The 24,432-nt window shown below is 31.6% G+C and overlaps 2 protein-coding genes across 7 annotated transcripts; one reads left to right on the plus strand and one right to left on the minus strand.

Annotated features, from left to right (window-relative positions):
• Positions 1-1,305: 1,305 nt before the first annotated feature.
• LOC109796229 (putative AC transposase) lies at positions 1,306-3,739 on the minus strand. The gene is made up of 3 exons (XM_083072419.1): positions 2,087-3,739; positions 1,662-1,983; positions 1,306-1,586 (listed from the first exon to the last, which is right to left on the minus strand). The coding sequence occupies exons 1-3, from the start codon at positions 3,722-3,724 to the stop codon at positions 1,519-1,521; spliced, it is 2,028 nt and encodes a 675-aa protein (XP_082928545.1). The 5' UTR covers positions 3,725-3,739; the 3' UTR covers positions 1,306-1,518.
• Positions 3,740-17,545: 13,806 nt separating this feature from the next.
• Positions 17,546-18,844, plus strand: LOC109807936 (uncharacterized). 6 transcript variants are annotated; one of them, XM_029273184.2, is made up of 4 exons: positions 17,546-18,002; positions 18,101-18,299; positions 18,474-18,622; positions 18,796-18,844. In XM_029273184.2, exons 1-3 carry the CDS (start codon positions 17,679-17,681, stop codon positions 18,554-18,556), a joined length of 606 nt encoding a protein of 201 aa, XP_029129017.1. In that variant the 5' UTR covers positions 17,546-17,678; the 3' UTR covers positions 18,557-18,622; positions 18,796-18,844. The 6 variants fall into 6 exon arrangements, with proteins under 6 accessions (XP_029129017.1, XP_020226261.1, XP_029129018.1 ...); XM_020370672.3 differs by having other exon boundaries at positions 18,801-18,844; XM_029273185.2 differs by having other exon boundaries at positions 18,101-18,295.
• Positions 18,845-24,432: the final 5,588 nt, after the last annotated feature.

The following is a 24,432-nucleotide window of genomic DNA, read 5'->3' on the forward strand; positions in this document are numbered from 1 at the left end:
AAGGTTATTCTATCCAAATGTTCATAAACCAGAACTAAATAGTTATGTAGACTCAAGTTATTTTTCACAAACAGGATATTTTTTTTACAAGTATAAAATAAACCATAATAGTTACTTCATCTAATCATGCAAAAATTTAAACACTAAATGAGACAAATCGTGAATGTGTTTGTTTAATATTTGTAATTCAACATGTAGGAGAAAATTGTGAATTTTTTTTTCTAAAAGAATGACATCAATAATTTTACCTAAAGATAATGTTGCATGTATTGTGCATTTGAAAGATGGATACATAATGGGAGATAGAACAAAATATATTCTACCAAAATTCATTTTTTTTACTTATGATCATCAAAAGAATGGTGATATAACTGTTTAACAAGTTCGTTCATATGATAACCTAGCAAATCTCTTTACAAAGTCACTACCAATAAAAGTTTTTGAGCAATGGATACATAAGATTACACTTCGTTGTCTTAAAGATAATTGTATGCATGAGAAAGAGAAATAAATATTAAAGAATGATGTACTTTTTTTCCTTCACTGGGATTTTATCCCATAGGATTCTTCCTAGTAAGGTTTGAGGCACTATAAAATAATGGATATTCAAGGGGGAGTCTTACGAATAATAATTGATGGTTTAATTAGTGGATGTTCATATTCAATATACATCATTACCATTTATAATTCGTTATGAATTATTTCCTTCTTTTATAATTGTTCACCTACTATATGTACCAATAAATAGGCTAATTCTCTCTTAGAAATAATACATTAGTCATATTCTTTAGCATTCACTCACATTTTTTTTATTCTCTTTGTATTTTTATTACCTTTCTTTCATAATATTCAAGTAATTTTCAAAAATTAAAATTAAGAAAATTATACAAGTTAAAGATCCTTATCAAAACAAAATATGTTATTTATTTTGATTATTGATCAATGAATATGAATATTTCAGTCATTAATTATAATTATAATAAAAATAAAGAGTAGCATGCAATGATAATTTGATTTATTTAAAAAAATTGAAGGTGTAAAAAAAGATTGAAATTAGAGCTGTCAAAACGGGCCAGCCCGGCCCATGTGGGTCGGCCCACTTTGGCCCACCTTAAAAACGGGCCAACCCAACCCGGCCCACTTTTTATTTTTTCAGAATTTTTATGGCTCGGCCTGGCCCACCACGGGTTGGTGGGTCAAACGGGCCAGCCCACCAACCCACCAAAAAAAAAAATTTCAAATTTCAAATAACATAATAATCATAAAATTAACATTATTAATAGTCATAAATCATAACTCATCATATAAAATTAAATACAAACCATGCTAAAAGTCCAAATAAAAAATATCAATGTTCCATCATACAAAATTAACTACAAACCATAATCAAAGTCCAACTCCAAAATAAAAAGTTTCAATGTCTCATCATACAAAATTAACTACAAACCATAATCAAACTCCAAACTTCAAAATAAAAAGCTTCAATATTTTATCATACGAAAGTCTTGCAAAATAAACTTAATTAGAATCTTGCACGGAAATGTCAATAACAATTTCTTCTCTTTGCACATCCATTTTATCTCCATCTACAAATAGGGAAAAAAAGTGTTAGGATGAGTTATTGTAAAAATAAATAAGAAAATTTTCATTATAAAAATTACCTAATTCTTCAAAACCATGTAACCAATTTTGAGTTAGAATGAGTAACTCTACATTTTCAGGAAGAATGGTAGAGCGATACTTAGTTAGCACTCGAGACCCAAGACTAAAAGCAGATTCACTAGCAACTGTAGTGATTGGAATACTCAGCACATCACAAGCCATCCGAGAGAGGTTTGGATAACGATCATGACAATCCCTCCAATAAGCTAACACATCTAAGTTTTCATGAAACTTTGGATCAAGATTTCCTTCCTCCAAATATAGATCCAATTCAGATTTTCCATTAGCAGTAGCATTTTGGCTCAAATAATCAACATATTCCTAAGAGATTACAAAGAAAAATAAATTCAATATTCATTATTCAATGATAATTACTAAATAAAAATGAAATTAAATAAAGTACTTAAAAAAATTATTAACTTACATCAAAGGTATCAAGTACTTGCTCATCATCTGTATATGAAATTGGTTGTGGTGGAAGAAGAGACACATTAGAAGTTGAAGCATTTGACTCATTTGATTTTACTTTTTCATACTCTTCAAACAGTTCATAAATTTTCTTTCTTAAAGCACTAATTTTCTCTTCAGAAGTTGAAGGCTCAATTTTTCTATAAGCAAACTGAATAGCTCCAAACTTCATTCGTGGGTCAAGAATAGCACCAATGGCAAGAATCTCACAATAATCATGCCAATACTTTGAAAACTTAGTCATCATTTTTGAAGCCATCTCTTTAATCACTAGATCTTCACACATAACAAATTCACGCAACAATTTTTCAATTTTCCAAACTTGCATAAAGTACCGATTAGATGTTAGATAAGTGGAGCCTGATATCAAATTTGTCATGACAAAAAAAGGCTTCAAGAACTCGCACATTCTTGCAGCCCTATTCCACTCATCATCTGATGGGCAATGAACATAATTCCTATCTCGAATAGCCAAACAACCAAATGCACGTTTGTATTTAATTGCACTATCAAACATAACATAAGTGGAATTCCATCTAGTGGGCACATCCATTCTCAAACCCACCTTAGTATCAATACCCCTCACTTGAAGCACACATTCTTTAAAAGCAATCTTTCTAGCTTCCGATCCTCTTACATATTTTATACTCTCTCTAATTTTTTTCAAAGCACCACTAGCCACCCCCAAACCCTCTTGAACAATGAGGTTTAGTATATGTGCACTACATCTCACATGAAAATATGAGCCATTACAAATCAAACTATTTTGCAAATTAAATTGTGTTTTCATGAAATTTACCATTGTGTCATTGGCAGTTGCATTGTCCAAAGTTATGGAAAACACTTTCCTATCTATCCCCCAATCAAGCAAGATTTCAAAGATTTTTTTTGCCATTTCATGACCACCATGTGGAGGATCTAACTTAGAGAAGGCAAGAATCTTACTATTCAGTTTCCAATTAGAATCAACAAAATGAGCAGTTACACAAATGTATCCTTCCTGAGTTATGCATATCCAACAGTCAGATGTTAAGCAAATCCTACTATTAGCTTTACGCATTGCATTTTTCACCTTTACTTTTTCTTCATCATGAATCCTCCAAAGGTTAGAAACAGCTGTATTCCTACTAGGAATTCTTAACCCAGGATATAAATACAAAAATAACTCTCTAATCCACTTATACTCAACAAAACTAAATGATAACCAATGTTCAATAATAGCCCTTGAAAGCAAATCTTCAAAATGTTTTTGATCTATTTCTCTAGACCTCAGCTTGCCAGCTTGATCAATTATCATATTTCCAATTTGTGCAGATTTTTGTTTTTGCTTTAAGATGTCACAATTTTGCAAATGACGTAACATGGATGAAGTTCCTATTTTTACACCACCACAAACATATTCATTACCACAATGGTTGCATTTAGCTTTTTCTTTACCATCTTTTACCCCAAGTTTAGTAAAATTATCCCAAACTTTAGATGTGGTTGTTTTAGGCTTCTTAGTTGGCCTAGAATCATCAATATCTTCAATAATAGGAGAAAGTTGTTCATTTAACCCAACATCAATAATTTGCTCTTGGGTTTCAGATTCCATTCTGTATATTGAAAGCATTAATAAAAAAAAAAGTTACTCATACAATTAAACACCAATATATCACTAGTAATAATATATATCAAGACATTAATAATATATAGCAATGCCTAAATGGTAACTATACGAAACTACAATAAAAGAAACAATAACATCACAAAAGATATATTTAATAATTTCTTAATTTATGCTACTTAGGATTCAAATTTTGAAAATATAATCATCTACAATTTATGCTAATTAGTGTTAATAATTTAACATTAAAAACCGGAAAAGCGAAACCTGTATCATTAAAAACCGGAAATAATTAAATGCTTGAAATTATGAACTCGATTAATTATATTTGGCACCTCAAAAGTATGTGAAACTTTTCCAATATAGAAGTTTCTTTAAACTCATCATCATTATAATGATGACATCATGTTTCAATTGGACTCTATATATATTACTTTAATCCTTCATTATTATATTCACTCCAGTAGTTCAAATAGATCTATTTTATTAAATAATTTGTTAAAAAAAACAACATTAATCCATCACCCAATATATTTATTAAATAATTAGTCCTAAACCCTAAAACAAACTACACTACTTTGCATTAAAAAATAGAAGCTAATTCGGTTCTTATAAATTAGAGTGTAAATAAGAAATTGGTACGACATATTGAAAAATATATTTTTTAATTAATAAACATGAATGAATTATAGGTGTTCAAATTTCGATCCACATATCTCTAGCTTGTTGGAACCAAAAAGATATAATAATTTTGTCGGTTTGAAAATGATATGAAGGGGCCACTGAAATGCTAGAAAGATCAATAAAGATTAACATTTATATAGAGGGGCACCTTCGTGTGAAGCCTTAGTCAAACTGAAACAGTGAAAGTGTGAAACAAGTCTTCGTGAAACACTGTGCGTAGTCCTGAACTGAAGCAGTGAAAGTTGAAACACAGCCTTCGTGAAGCACTGTGGCGTGGACGTGGTCCCGTACTCCCGTTTGCTTGTTAGAATAGGGTTTTAATTTTTTGACTGTTTTTTAACTGAAGCAGTGAAACTTGTCTATTGGGCTGGGCTGGCTCCTGGCTGTTCGGTTTCAATAAAAAAAAAAATAAGTGGGCTGGTGGGCTGCCCGGCCCACTACGGGTTTAGCCCAAGTGTGCCGGGTAAAAGTGGGCCGGGTTTGAATTTACCCACTTAACATAAAACTGCTATTTATTTTGGCCCGGCCCGGCCCATTTTCAAGGTGGGCCGGGTTGGCCCACGGTCCACGGCCCATTTTGACGGCTCTAATTGAAATGTATCAATGTGCTATAACAACAAATTATGAGTGTTAAGAATCTGATCATAGGATAAAAATATGATCTCAAATTGAAAAATGATTTAGGGTATCATTCAGGGTGTGATTAGAAGAGCTTATTTACAGTTTATTTAAATTAATTTATGACCTTAGTATTTTTGTAAATGTGAAAGTTTATAAAAATAACTTATAATATGTCCAAAAAATTGTATTTAAAATAGTTTATAAAATAGCTCACAATTTATATAAAAAAAAATAACTTTAATATAGTTTCCTTTAAGTTAACTACGGAAACTTACATATAAATGCTTATATGATAATCACTTGCCTAACAAATTCTTAATTGAAACTCTATATGTTTGTCTTAGTTCTGTAAATTGTTTGGTCAACAAATTGGTATTGAAAGAGTTTTTGTCTATTACTTTAATTTTTTTTAAATATAAAAATAACATAATAAAATTTTAGATTTTTTAAAGAGATTTAATATGTTATGTGTAATAACCAAGTTTTTGTTTGAAAATCAAATATACTATTTATTAAATATGTTATTCTAATAGTTTGATTAAATAATAAGGATTTTTTTTGAAATATTAAGCTGAAAATTAATTGAGTTTTAGAAAGTTAATGAGTTAGGGTGTTTTTCATTAAATGTAATGTTGGGCTTTTGTCTATTTTGAATCTTACTCATCCTTAAATTTTTAAGACTTTATTTTTTTTTCATAATGTTCCTTTTTTTTTAGGGAACTTTTCTGTCATTAAAATTGCAAACAAGGGAATAAGACATTTGAGGAGCAAATTGTTGTTGTACGTTTGTTGGATAAAATCGTCTTTCCAATAAAGAAGACTAAGTTATCTTACTCATGAGTATGAAAATTGAATTGTGGGTAATGCAAATGAAGTTTTTGCCACTAAAGTGCCTATTGTTGAAGCCCCTTTAACCTCCCCACAAGTCCAAGAAGTTATAATAATATTGTTGCATCAACTGCTAAAACTATGGTCTATGTGTACTAATCTTGTGCTAGTAATGCAGGTACTGAGGCAATCTAGTTGTCTATTAAAGAGATTGTAGGAACAATATCTGGAACAACAAATGACATTGCATCATATGTCCTTGACTTTGGTGCAATTACTGTTGAACCACTAAACGTGGATGCATCACTAGTGGAGCCAAACCCAAGGAACCTTGAATATTATAGCATGTAGGTTCGACCAAGTGAAACATGTGAAGCAACTAGTTTTTCTTTGGTAGGTCCCACCAAGTGAAACGCATGAAGCAACTAGTTTTGTTTTGGAAGATCTGAAGTAATTGATAGAAGAACTTATAGATGAAAATACAATGCTAAATTTGTCCTTGTAAGTAATCCTCCTTAGAGATCACCTTACTACAATTTGGAGGCATATCTACCTCTCTATGATAGAGATGAGCGAGGGATCCCCTCATACTAAATTGGTGACAGAGATGAAGCCCTTTGATTTGTATTGTCAAAATCCTTTGCATGAACAAACTTTAGAGCTTATCAAACATCTCAAGTTTGACCATTAAGATGCATGCCACACAAGGATCTTCATTAGGTTAGTTTTGGAACCTGAAATATTCTGATCTTACCCACAAATGGTTTGAACCTCCGTTTTGAAAATCTCATTAGTTAGGGAATTCTCAGAAACTAGACTAATCCTTAATCAATAGTTTTTGAAAAGGTTTGAAGGATTAGCCACTAATATTTTACTCAAAACATCAGAAAAAGAAAATATTTTTGAAAAGTCAATTATGGCCTTCATAGCCAGAATTGGGCTTGGGGGTCGATTACGTGTAGGGAAGGTATAAGGCACCCTAAAACGCCCTAAATTGGTACCCCATGATGAAATTAGCATAATAACGGACAATAGTTTAAACATTTTATTCCCCTTTTGTGGTTATTTACATGTTATTTTACATTATAATTTCTTGCAAAAATGAGGGGTTTAAACCCCTAAACGTTTAGAATAGTATACTACATGATTGTTATTTATTTATAGTGATTATTTAGATAAAGCAGTGATAAAGAGAGAGAATAGATAATAATACCTCCAGAGCAAGCTTTATAGAATTATCTTCGAATGTGGGGACCAAGCATTTTTTGGCAACCTTTTCACACTACAAATGTCATCACAATGCTCAAGAAATACAAGAGATAGGGAAGAGAAGTGTTTAGGAATTAAAATTGATAAAAATACTAGCTTTTCTTTGAATCTTCGGTAAAAATCCCTTCCATTTGCATTGTGCACGAGGCACCTATTTATAGACGTCAAAACCAACTAGAACGACTATTTTGATTAGTGGAATGAGCCATTCTAAATTACTCTTTTGCTCATAATAACCTGGGTCAAAACGGCCCGTTCTGGATTAGGAACGACCCATTTTTGACCTAGGTTTTCTAGGCCTTTTTGGTGGTTTGGAAAAACCCATTCCAAACTCTTAATTTAGCTTTTTTGAGCTTTTGGCCCTCTTTATGTTGTTCTATTTTTTCTGATGTCACATCAGGCCCTTAAGGTCCTCCTGTCTTCTTTTTATTAGTCCTTGTATTTTTTGGATGTCCTGGACGAAATTGGATGCCTACAACTACCCTCTTTACTTGTTTTTTGAATGGCCACATGTTACTTTTTCAAAGGCAAGTAAAAATGTAGACATTTCCTTCGGGTCCTCTCTTTGTCTCTTCGTGTAGGTGCTTCCACATTGTTTTCTTCGGAAAGATGGGTTTTCCCGTATCCCTACTCTTCAGAGTAGTTGAGTGTTGGGTTGTGTACTCCATTGGGGAACAAGGATGACAAAATGTACCACCTAAACTTCTGGCTTCGTGTATATGGTCCATGCTCCTTCTTCTGATTGTTGGTTTTGTGATGGTGTGGTTGAATTCCTATTTAAGCTTTGATGGGGAGTGAGTATGTTATGAGCTCAGCCTCTCTAGGCTGGACTGATATTTAAGGCTTCATCCATCCTTTGAGTGTTCCTTGGCATAGCCTCTCCAAGTTGTTATAGTTTTGAGGGTCCAGCCAACCTTTTTTGAGTCAGGATGAGTATCGTCTCTCCAAACATCCCCTCTGAGGGATATGAGTGTTCCTTGGCACAACTTCTCCAAGTTGTTCTAGTTTTGAGGGTCCAATCAACCTTTTTCGAGTCGTAATTTAAGTACCATCTCTCCAGACTTTTCCCTTTGAGGGATATGAGTGTTCCTTGGCACACCTTCTCCAAGTTGTACTAGTTTTGAGGGTCCATCCAACCTTTGAGTGTTCCTTGGCACAACCTCTCCAAGCGATACTAGTTTTGAGGATCAAACCAACCTTTTCTGATCTTTGATGAGTATTCTTTGCTAGCCTCTCCAGGCTTAAGGTGTATAGATGAACACATCCTTTGTGATGATGGATGGAAAAATCTTTTGTAGGATCGTGTTCTGGTGATCTTGGTTTTTTTCTTTGCTTTAAGGAACTTGGTAGTGTCCTCAAATTGGTGTTTGCAAAATGCCCTTGGCATGATGGGTGAGGGATGTTTGGCATACCCCTATTTTGGGCTAAGGTTAATAGGATGTTGGCGATCCCCCTACTGTGTGAGTATTGTGATGCCTCTTTAGGCCTCTTCATTAAGGATGGACATGTGGCTGGGATTATAGTGTTGTTCCCTACCGGGTGAGTATTATGATGCCTCTCTAGGCGTCTACTATGGTGATTTCTCTGATTGATTGGTTCGCAAAAACCTTGTGTTGTTCCTACCATATGAGTATTATGAAGCCTCTCCAGGAATTTCTCTATGGATGAGTGAATGATTGGTAGAAAAATATGTGTTGTGTCTGCCGGGTGAGTATTGTAATGCCTCTCCAAGTGTCTTGTTAGGATCTTCTTGAATGATGATTGCTGATTATTGAGGTTTCATGGTTGATGATTACTGAGATGGATGTACTATCAGAGTGTTGAGGAGTGTTTGCCAGGGGTAAGAGAGCCTTTGATGATCTTGAAATGAAGTGTTAATGTGGCTGGAGAAAGTTGTGGTTGACTCGCAGACTTTACAAGTCTTGATCTGGTTGCTCGACTTGACTGTTGGATGAGATGGCTTGCTGTAGGGAGACTTTGTCCCTTTGTTTGTAGTTGAATCCCCCGTGCTGAAGATTTTTCTAAGTCTTGATTTTATTATTACTATTTTTAGCTTCAGATTTTTCCTATGTAGAAGCTTTGCCTTTTTCTGTGTTGTCACTTTTCATTTTTATCATTATTTATTATTATTATTTTTTTATACTGTAAAGTAAATGAAAACAACAATATGGATAAAAAGAAATTGATCTCATATCATATAATGTAATCATTAAGTACAAGTGATTAAATAAAAAATACAGGTAAAAACAAATAAAAGTCATAATCCTCAGTCGAGGGATTAGGGAAGCACCCCTACAGTCAGCTCATCATCTGCTCATGCCATTGCTGCTATTGGTGATGCTGCTGGCACATCTCCTCTTGTAGACCTTTGAAATGGTTGTTGAAGCTTTGATGACGCCTATGCCCCTCAAGGTGAGAGCGTTGATGGGTTAAGGGGTTGGCTTGGTCTTAGTATCAACATCGACAATCCTAAAATGCTCAACCACCTCTGCCATTATATAGTCGTTATGGGAAGTTATGCCAACTTGCTTGTCGTAATCATGTATGTGGCACAGGAAGAAGGCCCCTGGATTGCAACAAATCCTATGGACCATGCAGTATAGAGGGAAAAAATCCCTCTACGTGACGGAGCCTAGGTGTTGGTGGCACCCATGAATAGTGCCCATCATGAGCTTATGGACCACTCAAAGTGTCGGCTCCCTAAGCCTCGAGGCCTTATCGGTCTTCGGCATGACCTCCTTACGAGTGACCTCCTTCCACATGACGTCTATAGGTGTTTTGGTAATAGGCACAAGGAGATTGGTCGTGTACTCCACCGTTGATAATTGCTCTTTGGTGATGAAATCGACAATCCAGTTGAACTCTACCAATGTGATGGTGAGAAGGATCCCACCCATCTAGAATAATACCATCTAGACCTCCGGCTTGACAAGAGCAATGGCTTTGTATTGTTTGGCCAACACCAAGAACTCGATCGTCACATCCCTATAGGCTCGACCTAGTGGCTCCAAAAGAAATTCCCAGCCTATAATAGTCAACAACTCCTAGACTCCACCTAAGACACCTACCTACTCCAAGATGGGGAACTTGAGCTGCTGATAAGTATTAATGTGTCTAAAGAAAATATTAAATTATGACACTTATCTAGCTTAATTTTTTTTTAATAGAATGATAAAATTATGGAAAATATAAATAGAATCAAAAAGAGCTTTCAAATCAAGTGATTTTATGGAGTGATGATTTTTATGATCAATTTTCCTTTGTTTTGTAGATTTTGGAGATTGGAACAAGAAGAAGTTCTTAGGAGAAAACGGCTCAGCCCTTTTAAAGGGCTAAGCACTTTTAAGGCTGCATGCAACATAAGGAAGCAAGGGACAAAAAGGGCTCAACACCTCCAAAGGGCTCAGCGGTTTCTCCTAGTGGTAAAATTCAGCCTCAACCACCTAGGCGCTCAACGATTCTGAAGGGCTTAGCCCTTGAGGTTTCTTCATGGTGAAGAATTCTTCAAACCGCTCAACCATTTCCCAGGCATTGAGTGGTTTATTCCCTCTCCCGCCTACTCTGTTTTAATTCCTACTTATATAAAAGGGCAGAGGAGAAAAATGAAGGGCATCGAAGACTTAGCAAAATGAGAACATAGAAAGACACACCAAATGCAACACCCTGGAGCTCGTGGGAACGGAGTTCTTAGGATCAATCTTTTTCTTCTACCTTTCTTTTTGTTATTTTCTTCTTGTGATCTGCTCCATAATGGAGAGCTAAAACGCCTTGGTTGGGATTAAATGTAATCATCGAACTCCTGTGTATTCCTATTTGATTCATATATGTTATATCTATTATGTAGTGCCAGTCATTCAAATTCCATTTTTAATGCTTTGATAAAATGATCATTTATCGTTGATCTTGGATTTAGATTTTGGTTGGGAAACATTTTCTAAATCTAGTTTTGAAACGAAACACCTATTATTTCCGAAAGCTCGGAATAGTTTTGGAATTGATAGTTGCAATAAGCTTTGATTCTTAATGCGAGACATTTAACTGGATGATGTGAGGAATCATTCATTGAGTTAAATATCTTAGAATTTCTAATATCAAGGAATTAGTTTAGAATGAAATTAGAGAACTCAATAGTAATGAATAATAGAATTATTTGTAAGAATCATTAGGAATGCATAGGAAGGAGATTGATGAAACTTAATCCCAATTGTTTCATATATCTCCGTTTCTTTAAATTTAATTTGGTTCTGGTTTACTTTTTATATCAAATATTTTACGGTTGTGAACACTGAAAATTTGATTCAATGAGTAGCAACTAGTATAGTAGAAATCAACTTCTACTTCACAAGTCCCTGAGGATCGACAACCTTTTATTATATTACAGAGATATGGGTGTGCTTGCTTAGAATTCAAACAACTATTTAGCGCATGTGAACTTGAAGGTGCATAGGTGGCACTTCTGCTTGCGAACTTCGTCACTCATGACGACGGGCTCCGTGAGGGGAAACTATGGAACCAGTGGTGGTGGTAATGGAGAAGAAATCCAAAGCCTCTTGCCTCGACCATGGGATGATCTGTCTCAATGAATTTTGGGAAATGAGAGTTTTGGAGGGAAAAGGTGTCTAAAAATGCACTAGAGAAAATATGGGGGGTTTGGGAAATGGATAAGGATTATGAGGGCAAAAGGCCCTTATATAGCCTCCAAAACACGCAAAATGGCCATTCCGGATTCCAGAATGGCTCGTTCCAAGTTAGAACAACCTACTCTAGATCTGGAACAGGATGCTCCATTTTAATGGAGATTGAAACGACCCGTTCCAATTTTGGAACGGGGTGTTCTAGTTTTGCAATGGCCCATTCTAGCCAACGGATTCTAGAACAGGGCGTTCCATTTTTGGAATGGCCCGTTTTGGCCATTTTTTTTAATACTAATGCTCTCTTAAATGCCCTTTGGTGCGTACTTTGTGATTGATGCTTATATCCTAGAAATGTAAATTCAATTTTATTTTTAGGGAATTAGTTTGTCCATATTTATTTGTAGGCGCGAACAACTTGTCTTCTTACTCGTGCCTTCATTTGTTTATTTTTACCAAGACCATGCTCTTTTTCCTTATTCTCTACTTATCATGAACATGTCTTAATTAGATGTTTCCCATACTCCATTTGGAGACGTCTTAGTCTGACCCTTGTGCGTACTGATTGTGCATTCTCCATGTATCTCTAGGTTATGTTTTTAATACAATAAGGGTCAAGAGAAAAGAAAGAAATGGATATTTATATACTTTTTTTGCCAGAGGTTTTTTAAAAAGGATTTTTCAAAATAGATTTTTAGCAGAAATGGCTAGTCGGGGTTGGTTGGTGTTTAGGGTTGTTAAGAAAGGTGTGTCCGTTACAAGGGAATCGTTTTAGTGTTTAGCCTTACTTTTTAAAAGTTTGAGTGATGACTTGGGGTTGTGCTTTAATTGAATGTTTCCCTCCTGAGCCGCCTTTTGGTTTTCAACCCAAGTCCCTGCTTTAGTATCCTAAATTTTTCCTAGGTTGCTTGGGATCCGCTTCCTAGCAGACATTTTCTTTTTGATCCTTACTTTTGCCTAGGTCTCCCCCTTTTGTTTGTGGGTTTCCTAGCAGACCTTGCCATAATTTTTGTGTAGCCCGCTTTGATGGGTTTCCTGTCGAGCCTTCATTTTTGCAGTGTCTATTTGAGATGTGGGAATCCTTCTTTGTTTGATTTTATTATTCCCCAATCATGTCTAAATTGTCTGATTATTACTTTTTGTTACGTTTTTTCAATTTTAATGTATGACAGGCTATTGTTCGGATGATATCCCTATTCCGGAGACACTTTGTTTATTACGGTTTAAACGAGGCCTAAATTGAATGTTTAAATAGAGAAAAGAAGTGAATAGAAAAAGCACATGGCATTAAAAGAAACTTTTGATTTACACGTGCCCTTTAGTGTAGCTCGTGGGCTCGGGCATGCCCTGAGTTCGTGATTCACACAGGGATACGAAAAAAGATTGTCTCCTCAAAGAGACCTGGTTGGTTTGACTATCAAGATTGTCCCTCTACTTGCTTGGATAACAACACTTTGGAAGATCTCGTACATAGCAATAGTGTTTGGCTTCTCCTTTTTGAGGTCTATTTTTAATTCATACCCTAAACCTTGTCGTCGTAGATTGCCTATGTAGTCTTCAACTCTTTTATTCCTTGGAACTCTTTACCAAGCCCTTGTCCTGGTCGATAGCCATTTCTGAGCAAAATCTAAGTTGCTATATTATTTTTGCATGAGATTTTCTCAACATGGTCAATCTCCAGGGTTTAGGGTTGAGATCTTCTCAACATGGTCAATCTCCAATGCTTGGAAATTGTCTACAAGGCTTCCTCAACTGCGTCTATATATGGGATGGTCAATGGTTTACTAATAATCATGTCTTCCTCTGCTTGCACGACCATCAGCTTATCATCAACTACAAACTTGACCTTCTAGTGAAGCATGGAGGGTACTATCTTTGCCTGATGTATCCATGGCCTTCTAAGAAGATAGCAAACGGGAGCGATATCCATCACTTGGAATTCCACATTGGAAATGGTGGGCCCTACCTGGAGCGGTAAGGTGATTTCTCCCATCACTATAAGCAAATGACAATTTTGCGACAGTTATATGGCCTACATTGCGACAGTTAGAACTGTCACAAAGACACCATTGCGACGATTCACCAATTGTCGCAGAAATGTCCATCACGAGTGAATTTTGTGGCGGTTACTGGAATTGTTGCACAAACCGTCGCAAAATTGGAATTGTGACCCTTAAAGCACCCGACACACTAATTGCCTCTAATCTATGATGAATAAACCATTTTAATTAGAGCACTAATCTAGTCTCTAAATCAGTCGCTAAATATTTATTTTTTATTTTATTAAATTTTATAGTTGTCTCAAATTCGATCGCTATTCTTCTTAAGGATTCTATTTCACAATACTTCACTTTTTAACATGTTTTGTCCTTAGTTACAGAATATCTGGGGAACTTCCCAGAAGGTCACCCATACCTATATTTCTCCAAGTCAAGCACACTTAATTGTGGAGTTCTAATGAGATACACTACCGAAAAACAGATACATGTTGTCAGTATAAGTAGTATAAATTAATTCATTTAAGTCATTCTCAACTATACAATCTCACACTTATACTATCTTTAGATCCCTCTCATTCCGGTGTGTCCGAACTGTTATAAATATATAATAATTATATTACTAATAATAATTATATCATATTTAATTAATATTTATTTATATATATACTTACTTTTATAATTAACAATCTACTTATTTCTATTTAAAATTAATATTATGGTACAATTTCAATTATTTATTATAAATTTAAAAGTTTAAATAATAATTTATATATTAAATGTGAATTTTGTAAATTCAACCGTTGGATTGAAAGTTTATATCACTTTATATGTTTATATCAAATTTTGTTAAAATTGAACAACTTGAAGATAATCAAAGTATTCATATTTTAGTATATTTTGAAATGTATATATTACGTCAATTTTTTTTTACAAGAATGAAGTATAAAATCATCTTGAATTAATATAAAATTTTGTATATATGATTTAAGAGTAAAAAACTTTCAATCTAACGGTTGAATTTGTAAAATTCACATTTAATATAAAGTTATTGAGCGGTGTAATACTTAGTAAAAGTTACACCAGTGTTATTATAACCTTTCTCTTTTAAAATATTATTTTTATAAATTAAATTAAAGTTTAACATATTAAATAAATTATTAATTAACTTAATTTATTTATTCATCTTAAATCTAAGATATAAAATTTAAAAAATGTATTTATCCTTGTTTTATTTTCTAATTATCAACGATTAATAAAATACTAATTTAAAATCTTATCTAGTTATATCATAATATTTTTATATCAAATTTAAAAACAAATATTAGTTATACAAAAACATCAACATCATATAGTAAATAATCAATAAGATTCTAGTTAAATAATTTAAACTAATTAATTTTTTAACTATATTGTTTGCAAATAATTTATTCCAAAGCTAAACAATTTTTTCTATATTAATTATTAGTAAAATTTAATAACTTTTAATTTAATAATTGGATCGATAAAAAATTCAACTTACATCATGAGTTATTGAGTGGAGTAACTTTTTTAAAAGTTACTTTGTGAGTCATTTGATTCCTCCTCTCTCTCTCTCTCTATATATATATATTTAAAATTTTGTTGATAATCTTTTTTAATATATGATTGTCAATTTTTGTCAAAAATTCTTACATTTTCGACAAATATAAATTTGTCGGAAATATTCCATCAGTAATTTGATCGATTTTAGATTTGTTTGATAAATTCTTATTAATCCTTATATAAACCAATTATTTTTAAGATGATGGAACTAACATGTTTATATCAACTGAACTAGATGTTTAAGTCTAATTTTTATAACAAAAATTGAAATAAAATAATATTTACAAAAAAGAAGTTATTTTACCTTAATAAAATTGGAAAGCATAATAAATTGTGTATTTTCATATTATCTAATAAAATAAAATATGAAGTATGATAAAAGAGAAATAAATTTCTCAAGAGAAAAATAAATAAATATGATAGATAAGGATTTTAGTGGAAAAGGGAACCATACCGTGCATTGCGTTTTTCATTTGAGATGCTCCAAGCCCTAAACATGCGTGTGACTAAGAAAGAATGAGAAGAAGGAGTTGCGCGTAGGTGAGGAAGAATGAGAAGAAGGGGTGCATGGCTAAGAAAGAATGAGAAGAAAGGGTTGCACGTGGCTGAGAAAGAATGAGAAGAAGGGGTTGCATGTGTTGGGCATGGCTGAGGAAGAAGGGTTGCGCGCGACAATATTTCTATTTACGGCTGGATTAATTTTTCAATTTCACTCCTAACATACAAATTATAATATATATATATATATATATATATATTAATATTATATTTTAATTTATTTTTTTTTGTGTGCTTACATTTTAATATTTTGAGTTTCTTCTTCTTTTTTAATTGAAATCTTTCAAAAAATTAATAACATTTTATAATTACTCTTGATTTTATAATTTTTAGTCACGATTTTGAAATTGTAGAAAGAAAAAAATAAATAATCGCGTATCTCATATTAAACAAAATATATAAAATTGTTAATAAAATATAAGTTTATTAAGATAATATAATACTTACAAAGGAAAAATATATTACTTTTGGTCTAGTCTACTATTAAATGTATTTTTAATCCTAAACTTTATCAAATTTTATTGTAACTTTTGAATAAAATAATATTTAGTTTGTACTGAAAATAACTTTTAAATTCTAATTAAATAGGGGTTATATATATATTATATTCAAACCTAGAAGTCATTTTTAAGTTAATATTTCATATTTAATTAACCATTAAAATAATAAATTTCATAAATTATTTATTAGTTATTCAATATTCTCGATTTAGTCCACAATTAAAATGTATTATTAATTTCATTAACACATAAAAATATGTAATATATATATATATATATATATATATATATATATATATATATATTAATTTGTAGCTTTCTAGGATTAACATAAAACTTTTTTATTCTAAAATAATTTAAAAGATAGAGAAATAAAATTAATATAGTATATTAAAATATTTTTTCATTTTTAACATTTCTAAATATAATTACATGTCATTATGATTTTATTTTTCTATTTTTTTAATGAAAGTAAAATTATAGAATTTTGGAGTGTGCATAATTTTTTGTGAATTTTTATTTCAATTTTTGTCTTGTAGATTGCGACGATTTACTACAAACAACCTCAATATAGATAAATTTTGCGGCAATTATTTGACTCCGTCGCACGAACTGTCGCAATGTTGGAAAATTTTGCGAAGGTTGGAAGAAACTATCATATGAAGGGTCGCAATATCAAAGCGACGACGGTTTCAGGATAACTGTTACAATTTGTCCGTCGCAATTCATCATTTTGCTTGTAGTGCATTACTTCCCTTTGGGATCCATCGAAGGCTTGAACGATCATTTTGCTTGGTCACATGTGGGCTTCCTTGACCGTCAGCTTGTCAAGATTGATCTTAGGTAGCACATTCAAAGAAGCCCCGTTATCTACCAAAACTTTGGCAATGAGAAACTCCCACTACTCGAAAGTTACTATTTAACGTCATCAATTCTACATCGGTTTAGGTAAAACTGATGTAAAAATCAAATGCGGTGGCATTTTTGTAAATAAGTATATAATATAAAGCATATTTACATCTGTTATGACTGAGATCGATGTAAATATTGAGTGTTTTACATCATTTTTAGTGGGACCGAAGTAATATTGAATACGCGGTGACAATTTTGTAAATAATTATAAATATATCTACATCAGTTCACCCAATAACTGATGTAGTATTGAGAACCAAACCCTAAACCTGCGCAAGAGCCCTCTCCGCGAAGAACTCACTCTTCTCGCTTTGAGGACGCGCTATACGGCCTCTATTAGTGCCGCAGCGACCTTGCCATGCCGGATTGCACCACCTGCGTCGCGCGTGCCGTCACGCGTGCCGACGACATCTGCCACCAGACCTGCGACGGTGCCGTGCAGCTCGACAGAAGATTGCTAATTGAAGATTGCTCCAATGGAAGAAGCAAGTTCAATCTGCTCGTGCAAATCAAAACTGTCGCCGACACCTTCCACAGGCTCACCAGAGAACTCTCCACGCTCCTCGATGTTTTCCCTCTCCAAGAACTCCACCTAAACGATGACCTTCGGGAACTCGTTATCCTCCTGCAGAAACAGTGCTCTGAATCCATACCGTTCATCGAAGCTGAACAGATTTCTTGTGTAAGTTGTTGCTATCAGTATAAATACGAAGATATGTGCTGCAAGTGTTGTAAGATTTGACTTTCTTTTCTTTTATTGGATTTTCATTTTATGATCAGGTTGGTGTTGATAACATGTGCATAATCGTAGATGTTGTGAAACGGCAACCCTTAGGTTTATTAACTGAAGAAAAAATAAGCAATGCAATGGGTGAAGTTGGACCTTCAATAACACTGGCCAGCTTATCAGAGATTCTAGCATTTGTTGTAAGATCATTTGTTTCTATGCCAACATGCCGTGTTTTCTCCATGATTGTAGGTTAAAGAATTTTCTCCTCTCTCCCTGTATTTTGGACAAAAGGAATACCGAATTGACATCTTTGTATGCTGAATTGAAAATTTTAACCTATACATATAAAAAGAAGGGTAAAAATACAACTCCTTTAGAAAGTGATTTTACAATTTCTTAACTCGTGGATTTTCTTTTCTATAGCTTTGGCGGTTCTACTGGACTTCCTGCTACAGATTACTGCCTTTGTAGCTTTGGTTACATTAGACTTTAATGCTTCAACATGAAAGGACTTTCATGTAATGAAACATCAAACATGTTAAGGACATAATTCACTCTTAAGTATCCACCTTGTAAGTTGTAAATTAAACTTTTACTTTTAAATTGATGCTCAATAATTGTTTATATATCTAACATTTCCATTAAAGAATAATCATGAATTATTTTCAGCTTCTGTTGGTATTTTGTATTTTAAACTTTTTTCTCTCCTTGTTTATATATGGTTCTAATCATATCCTAATCAAAGTGTAGGCAATAGGCAGGAAAGAGATGGATTGCCGACACGATATATGAAGGTAAAGTCATATTTAGTTCACGGGTTGATCAAGTATAAACTAAAAAAAAAAATTATTGTAGTACCTATGTTCTATGAATTCAATTTTATTGTTTTCTTATTATATACGGTGATCATAGGCAGAAAATTCTGAAGATAATTGTACTTTGTTTGAGATTAGTTAAATAAATAGGGGAGAATGAGGATGGAATGGGCATTCAGTGAGTTGGAACATTTGCAAGTAAAAGAGAAATCCTTTGTGAAAGGGAAACTGTTGGAGAACTACTTTTCCTTGTTGTGTTTATTTTGAATAAATTGGTAAAGTTGTAGCTGAATTGGTGATGTTTCTATGTTTATTTATTTCACGATGACTAAATTCATAATCATGTGTTCATGTAGGTTAGGGTAAAAAATCTCAAACTTGTTGATTCCTAACTGGTTACTTTTATTTCTCTGTTCATGGTTTGCAACTTTGATTCATCCATTGTTTTATCTATGCATACATCCTAACTTACAATCTTAAAATTGTGTAGAAACAATATGCTGCTTTGGTGTGGATTTCTTGACCTCTAAAGGATGAAGATTTTCAATGTGTTTCTTCTCTCAAGGATTTGGTGAGCTTTTATGTTGTGTATTTCTTGTTATCAAACTTGTATTTTGTAAAAAAAGTTTAACATACAAAAGCATCTCTTGTGTTGTTGTTTGATCTTTTTTGCAAGTCTGCATAATTCGATTTAGGCTGAGTAGTTCTCAAAATTGTGTCTGTCTACTTTTGTAATGCATGTTGATTTTAATTCTGTCATTAAAGCCTGTGATTTATCCATGTATGTTATGACATGGCCCAAAAGAAATAGTAAGAATAGAGAGAGAAAAGAGAAAAAACATTCATCTCTGCCAAGGGAATGGATCCCTTCAATGAGAATTAAATAAGCATAATTTTGTGCAGTCTTTATCAATCCTTGTGTGTTCCACACAGGACTTTTCATCTTGCAGGTACCATAATTTCTCTCCTTAACTCCAATTTCACTATCTGCGAAACTACAACATAACTCCAAACCTCACCCAATTATTCATTGCCACTCCCACCTTAATTTAAATCGATTTATTTTAATGCTTCATTGTCATCATCTCAATGTTGTAAAGCAGCTTAGTTAAATCAATATAGGTGATTCCTTCACGGGTAAGGAAAAATAATATATGATTGACTTTTGGATGTGTGAAAAAGAAAAGCTAAATTTTTATTTGTTTCTGTGCATCACCGCAGCAAATGATAGGATGCATCAGCATCATTTTGTGTTTTAATTTATCTTAAAAAAATTATCTGGTGTAATGTCTATTTTAATACTATTTTTATTTATTGATGTGTCAAATTGTTTTTGTGTAATTTGTAAACAAATTTCTAAAGCTATATATATGTTCATTACAGGTAATCAGAAAAAATCTAAAAATAAGCATGATATTTTTTTTTTTTTAAAATGCAATCTACATTAGTTGTCTAGAGAACCGATGTAGATTTATGCTTAAATCGATGTAAAAATGTATACATTTTCTAAGTCGCTCTATTCTACATTGGTTTTAGAACCGATGTAGATGACTTTAGAGAATCGATGTAGAATATGTATCTTGTAGTAGTGTCCTTACACTTTACAAAAATAAGTAAGGGCTTGTTATGGTCTAATCGTTCATTCGATATCCATCATCTGTGAAGGTTAAGTGATGATTAGCTGTAATGTGGCTTATAATCCTTTCAAATTTGTCTTGGGAGATGTGGTGTGCGATGTAGGCTTCGCTCAAGACCTTCAGTAGAGCCTTTTGATGTGGCTTTGAACTTATGATCAGCAAAAGTAGTGTTGTTGGAGTGTTGTTAAGCTGATTGATGATGGAATACTCACTTTGTTGGAAAAACTTGTGGAGTTCATCTTCTTTGTCAAGTTCCTTTCTCCCCTCTTCTTTATCTTTTTCTTTGGAGGTTTTGTCTTGCGATTCCTTGGGAGTGTAGATTCGTCCGCTCCTAGTCATTATTCCTGCCTTGGTGATGTTTGATGAATCCATAATTGGTGAGCTTTGTACGTCATAGATCCAAGGTACTGCTTTGTCACTTTCATATGGGAAAGGACACTACAAGAAAATGATGATTTTGCGACGGTTATATGGCCTACATTGCGACGGTTAGAACTGCCGCAAAGACAACATTGCGACGGTTTGGGAACCGTTGCAGAATTGTCCGTCACCAGGCAATTTTGCGACGGTTATCAGAACCGTTGCACAAACCGTCGCAAAATTGGAATTGCGACCGTTTCATCAACTGTCGCACCAAATGCCTCTATATTAACATTGCGACCCTTTCATCAACTGTCGCACCAACTGCCTCTAAATTAATATTACAACCCTTTTTTTACCCGTCGGAAATTATAATTTTTTTTTATTTTAATAAATTTATTAATGTAACAATCCTCATATTTGGCCTTTCAAGGATTTTATTTCACGATATTTCACTGTTTAGCATGTTTTATCCTTACTTGTGCAATTTCTGGGAAACTTCCCAGAAGGTCACCCATCCTTGTACTACTCCAGGTCAAGCACGCTTAACTGTGAAGTTCTGATGAGTAAGCTACCGAAATGTATATGTATGTTGTCAGTATAACTTGTACAAATTAATTCATTTAAGTCATCCTCAAATATACAATCTCATATTTGTACTATAATAATAATATATAATAATTTTATATTACAAATAATAATAATAATAATAATAATATATTTAGTTATTCTTTATTTATATGTACTTACTTTTATAATTAACATCTACTTATTTCGATTTAAAATTATAATTTAAATTATTTAAATTTTTTAATTTATAATGATAATATAATTTATAAAATTATAAATATTTATTTATTACATACTTATAAATTAAATTTTAATATTTTAAATAAATTATTAATTAATTTAATATATTTATTTACCTTAAATCAAACATATAAAATTCAAAAAAAATGTATTTATCCTTGTTTAATTTTCTAATTATCAACTATTAATAAAATACTAACTTAAAATCTTATCTAATTATATATAATATTCTCATATCAAATTTAAAACCAGATATTAGTTATACAAAAATATTAAGATCATATAGTAAATTGTCAATAAGATTTTAGTTAAATAATTTAAAATAATTAATGTTTCAATTATATTGTTAATTAGCAAATAATTTATTCCAAAACTAATTAATTTTTATATATTAATTATTAGTAAAATTTAATAATTTTTAAATTAACAATTAATTGGATCGATGAAATTCAACACACACGATGAGTTATTGAGCGGAATAACTTTACCAAGAGTTATTTTGTAAGTTATCTTATATCAAACATATAAAATTCAAAAAATGTATTTATCCTTGTTTTATTTTTTAATTATCAACCATTAATAAAATACTTACTTAAAATCTTATCTAATTATATCATAATATTTTCATATCAAATTTAAAACCAGTTCTTACATTTTCGACAAATATAAATTTTTCTGAAATATTCCATCAATAATATAGCTTTTCCTACAAAAATTTTCTCATCGAAAATATAAATTTTCCGACAGATTTAATTTTGTTTTTATAAGAAATCATCTTCGATTAATATAACATTTTGTATATATGATTTAACAGTAAAAGATTTTCAATTTAACGGTTAAAATTACAAAATTCACATTTAATATAAAGTTATTGAGTGATGTAACACTTAGTAAAATTTACACTGATGTAATTATAAACCCCCTCATATATATATATATATTAAATGTGACTTTTACTAAGTATTACACCGCTCAATAACTTTATATTAAATGTGAATTTGGTAAATTCAACTGTTAGATTGAAAGTTCATATCTCTCATAGATTATATATACAAAACTTTATATTAACCCAAGATGATTTGATACTTCATTTTTATAAAACAAAATTGATGTAATATATTCATTTGAAAATACACTAAAATATAAACAATTTGATTACCTTCCAGTTGTTGTTCAATTTTAACAAAATTTGATATACACTTATAAAGTGATATGAACATTCAATTTAACGGTTAGATTTACAAAATACACATTTAATATAAAGTTATTGAGCAGCATAATACTTAATAAAAGTTACATTGGTATAATTATAACCCCCTATATTATATATATATATATATATATATATATATATATATATATATATATATATATATATATATATATAGCGACGGATGCACGTTTGGAATAGTGGGCACTTGCCCCATTACTATTTGACATATACATAATTTTTTATCTAAAAAAATAATATATTTGAAAAAATAAAAATTATATTCTAATAAAATAAAAATATAGATTCAGAAAAAATGTTTATTTATTTTATATCTGTCAAATTTTTGAAAGAAATTAATTCTCATGTAATAAAAAAAAATTCTTAATAATGAATTAATTTTTAAAAAAAGTTTAATTATAATATATATATATGTATATATATATATATATATGTCTTAATATTCACATATATAATGTAATATATTAAAATAAAAAGTTTTTTGATAAAATAAAATTTTTACCATGCATGTTTATCTTTTATGTTTTTTATTTATTGTATACGTGGATTGAAAAAATCAAAATAAGAAAAATCAGAAGATTTATGTTCCATTTAGAATTGTTATTATAAGATATATTTTAAAATAAATTATCATCTAAAAATATATATTAGATATTAAAAACAAATTTATATCATAAATAAATTAAACTGGATTTTTATAAAATTTAACATATTTATTTTTATATTTTTAATAGTGTTAAAAAGATGGACATTTAAAATAAAATTTATAAAATTTAACATTGTAAATTATTCAATAATATGTGATGTGATAACTCAAAAATTAAGTTATAAAATGATAATTATATTTATTTATATACTCTAACACATCTTACATATAAGATAAATTCCTAAGTTTGTTGAAAGATAAATTTATATTCTAGTCACTATTTTGAAATTATATAAAGAAAAAAAAATCGTGTACCTCATGTTAAAGAAAGTATATATAAAATTCTTAATAAAATATAAGTTCATTAAGATAATATACATAATACTTCAAAAAAAAACTTTTAAATTCTAATAAAAAAAAATGCTAAAAATTTTGCGACGGTTTATGACTAACTGTCGCAATGTTAAATTTGCGACGGTTTATGATTAACTGTCGTAATGTTAAACAAATTTTGCGACGGTTTACGATAAACCGTCGCAATGTTGAACAATTTTGCGACGGTTTATCATAAACCGTCGCAATGTTAAACAAATTTTGCGACGGTTTTGAAAAACTGTCGTATGAAGGGTCGCAATATCAAAGCGACGACGGTTTCTAGATAACCGTCGCAATTTGTCCGTCGCAATTTATCATTTTTCTTGTAGTGGGACTAGGCATCTAAATTGTTATTTTGGGCACATTTTTCCCCTTGTCCTTTTGTGTGCTTACTAGTTTTAAGTGAAGCGGTTCGTGATTAAATGTATCAGGCTTGCATTTGATTACCAACGATTTCATTATCTGATTAATGTGCATAGGATAGATTTCCCCTTTTTATTCTTTGTTG

The sequence above is a fragment of the Cajanus cajan genome, chromosome 4 (assembly GCF_000230855.2).
Source record: "Cajanus cajan strain Asha chromosome 4, NIPB_CcT2T_4, whole genome shotgun sequence".
Lineage (NCBI taxonomy): Eukaryota > Viridiplantae > Streptophyta > Magnoliopsida > Fabales > Fabaceae > Cajanus > Cajanus cajan.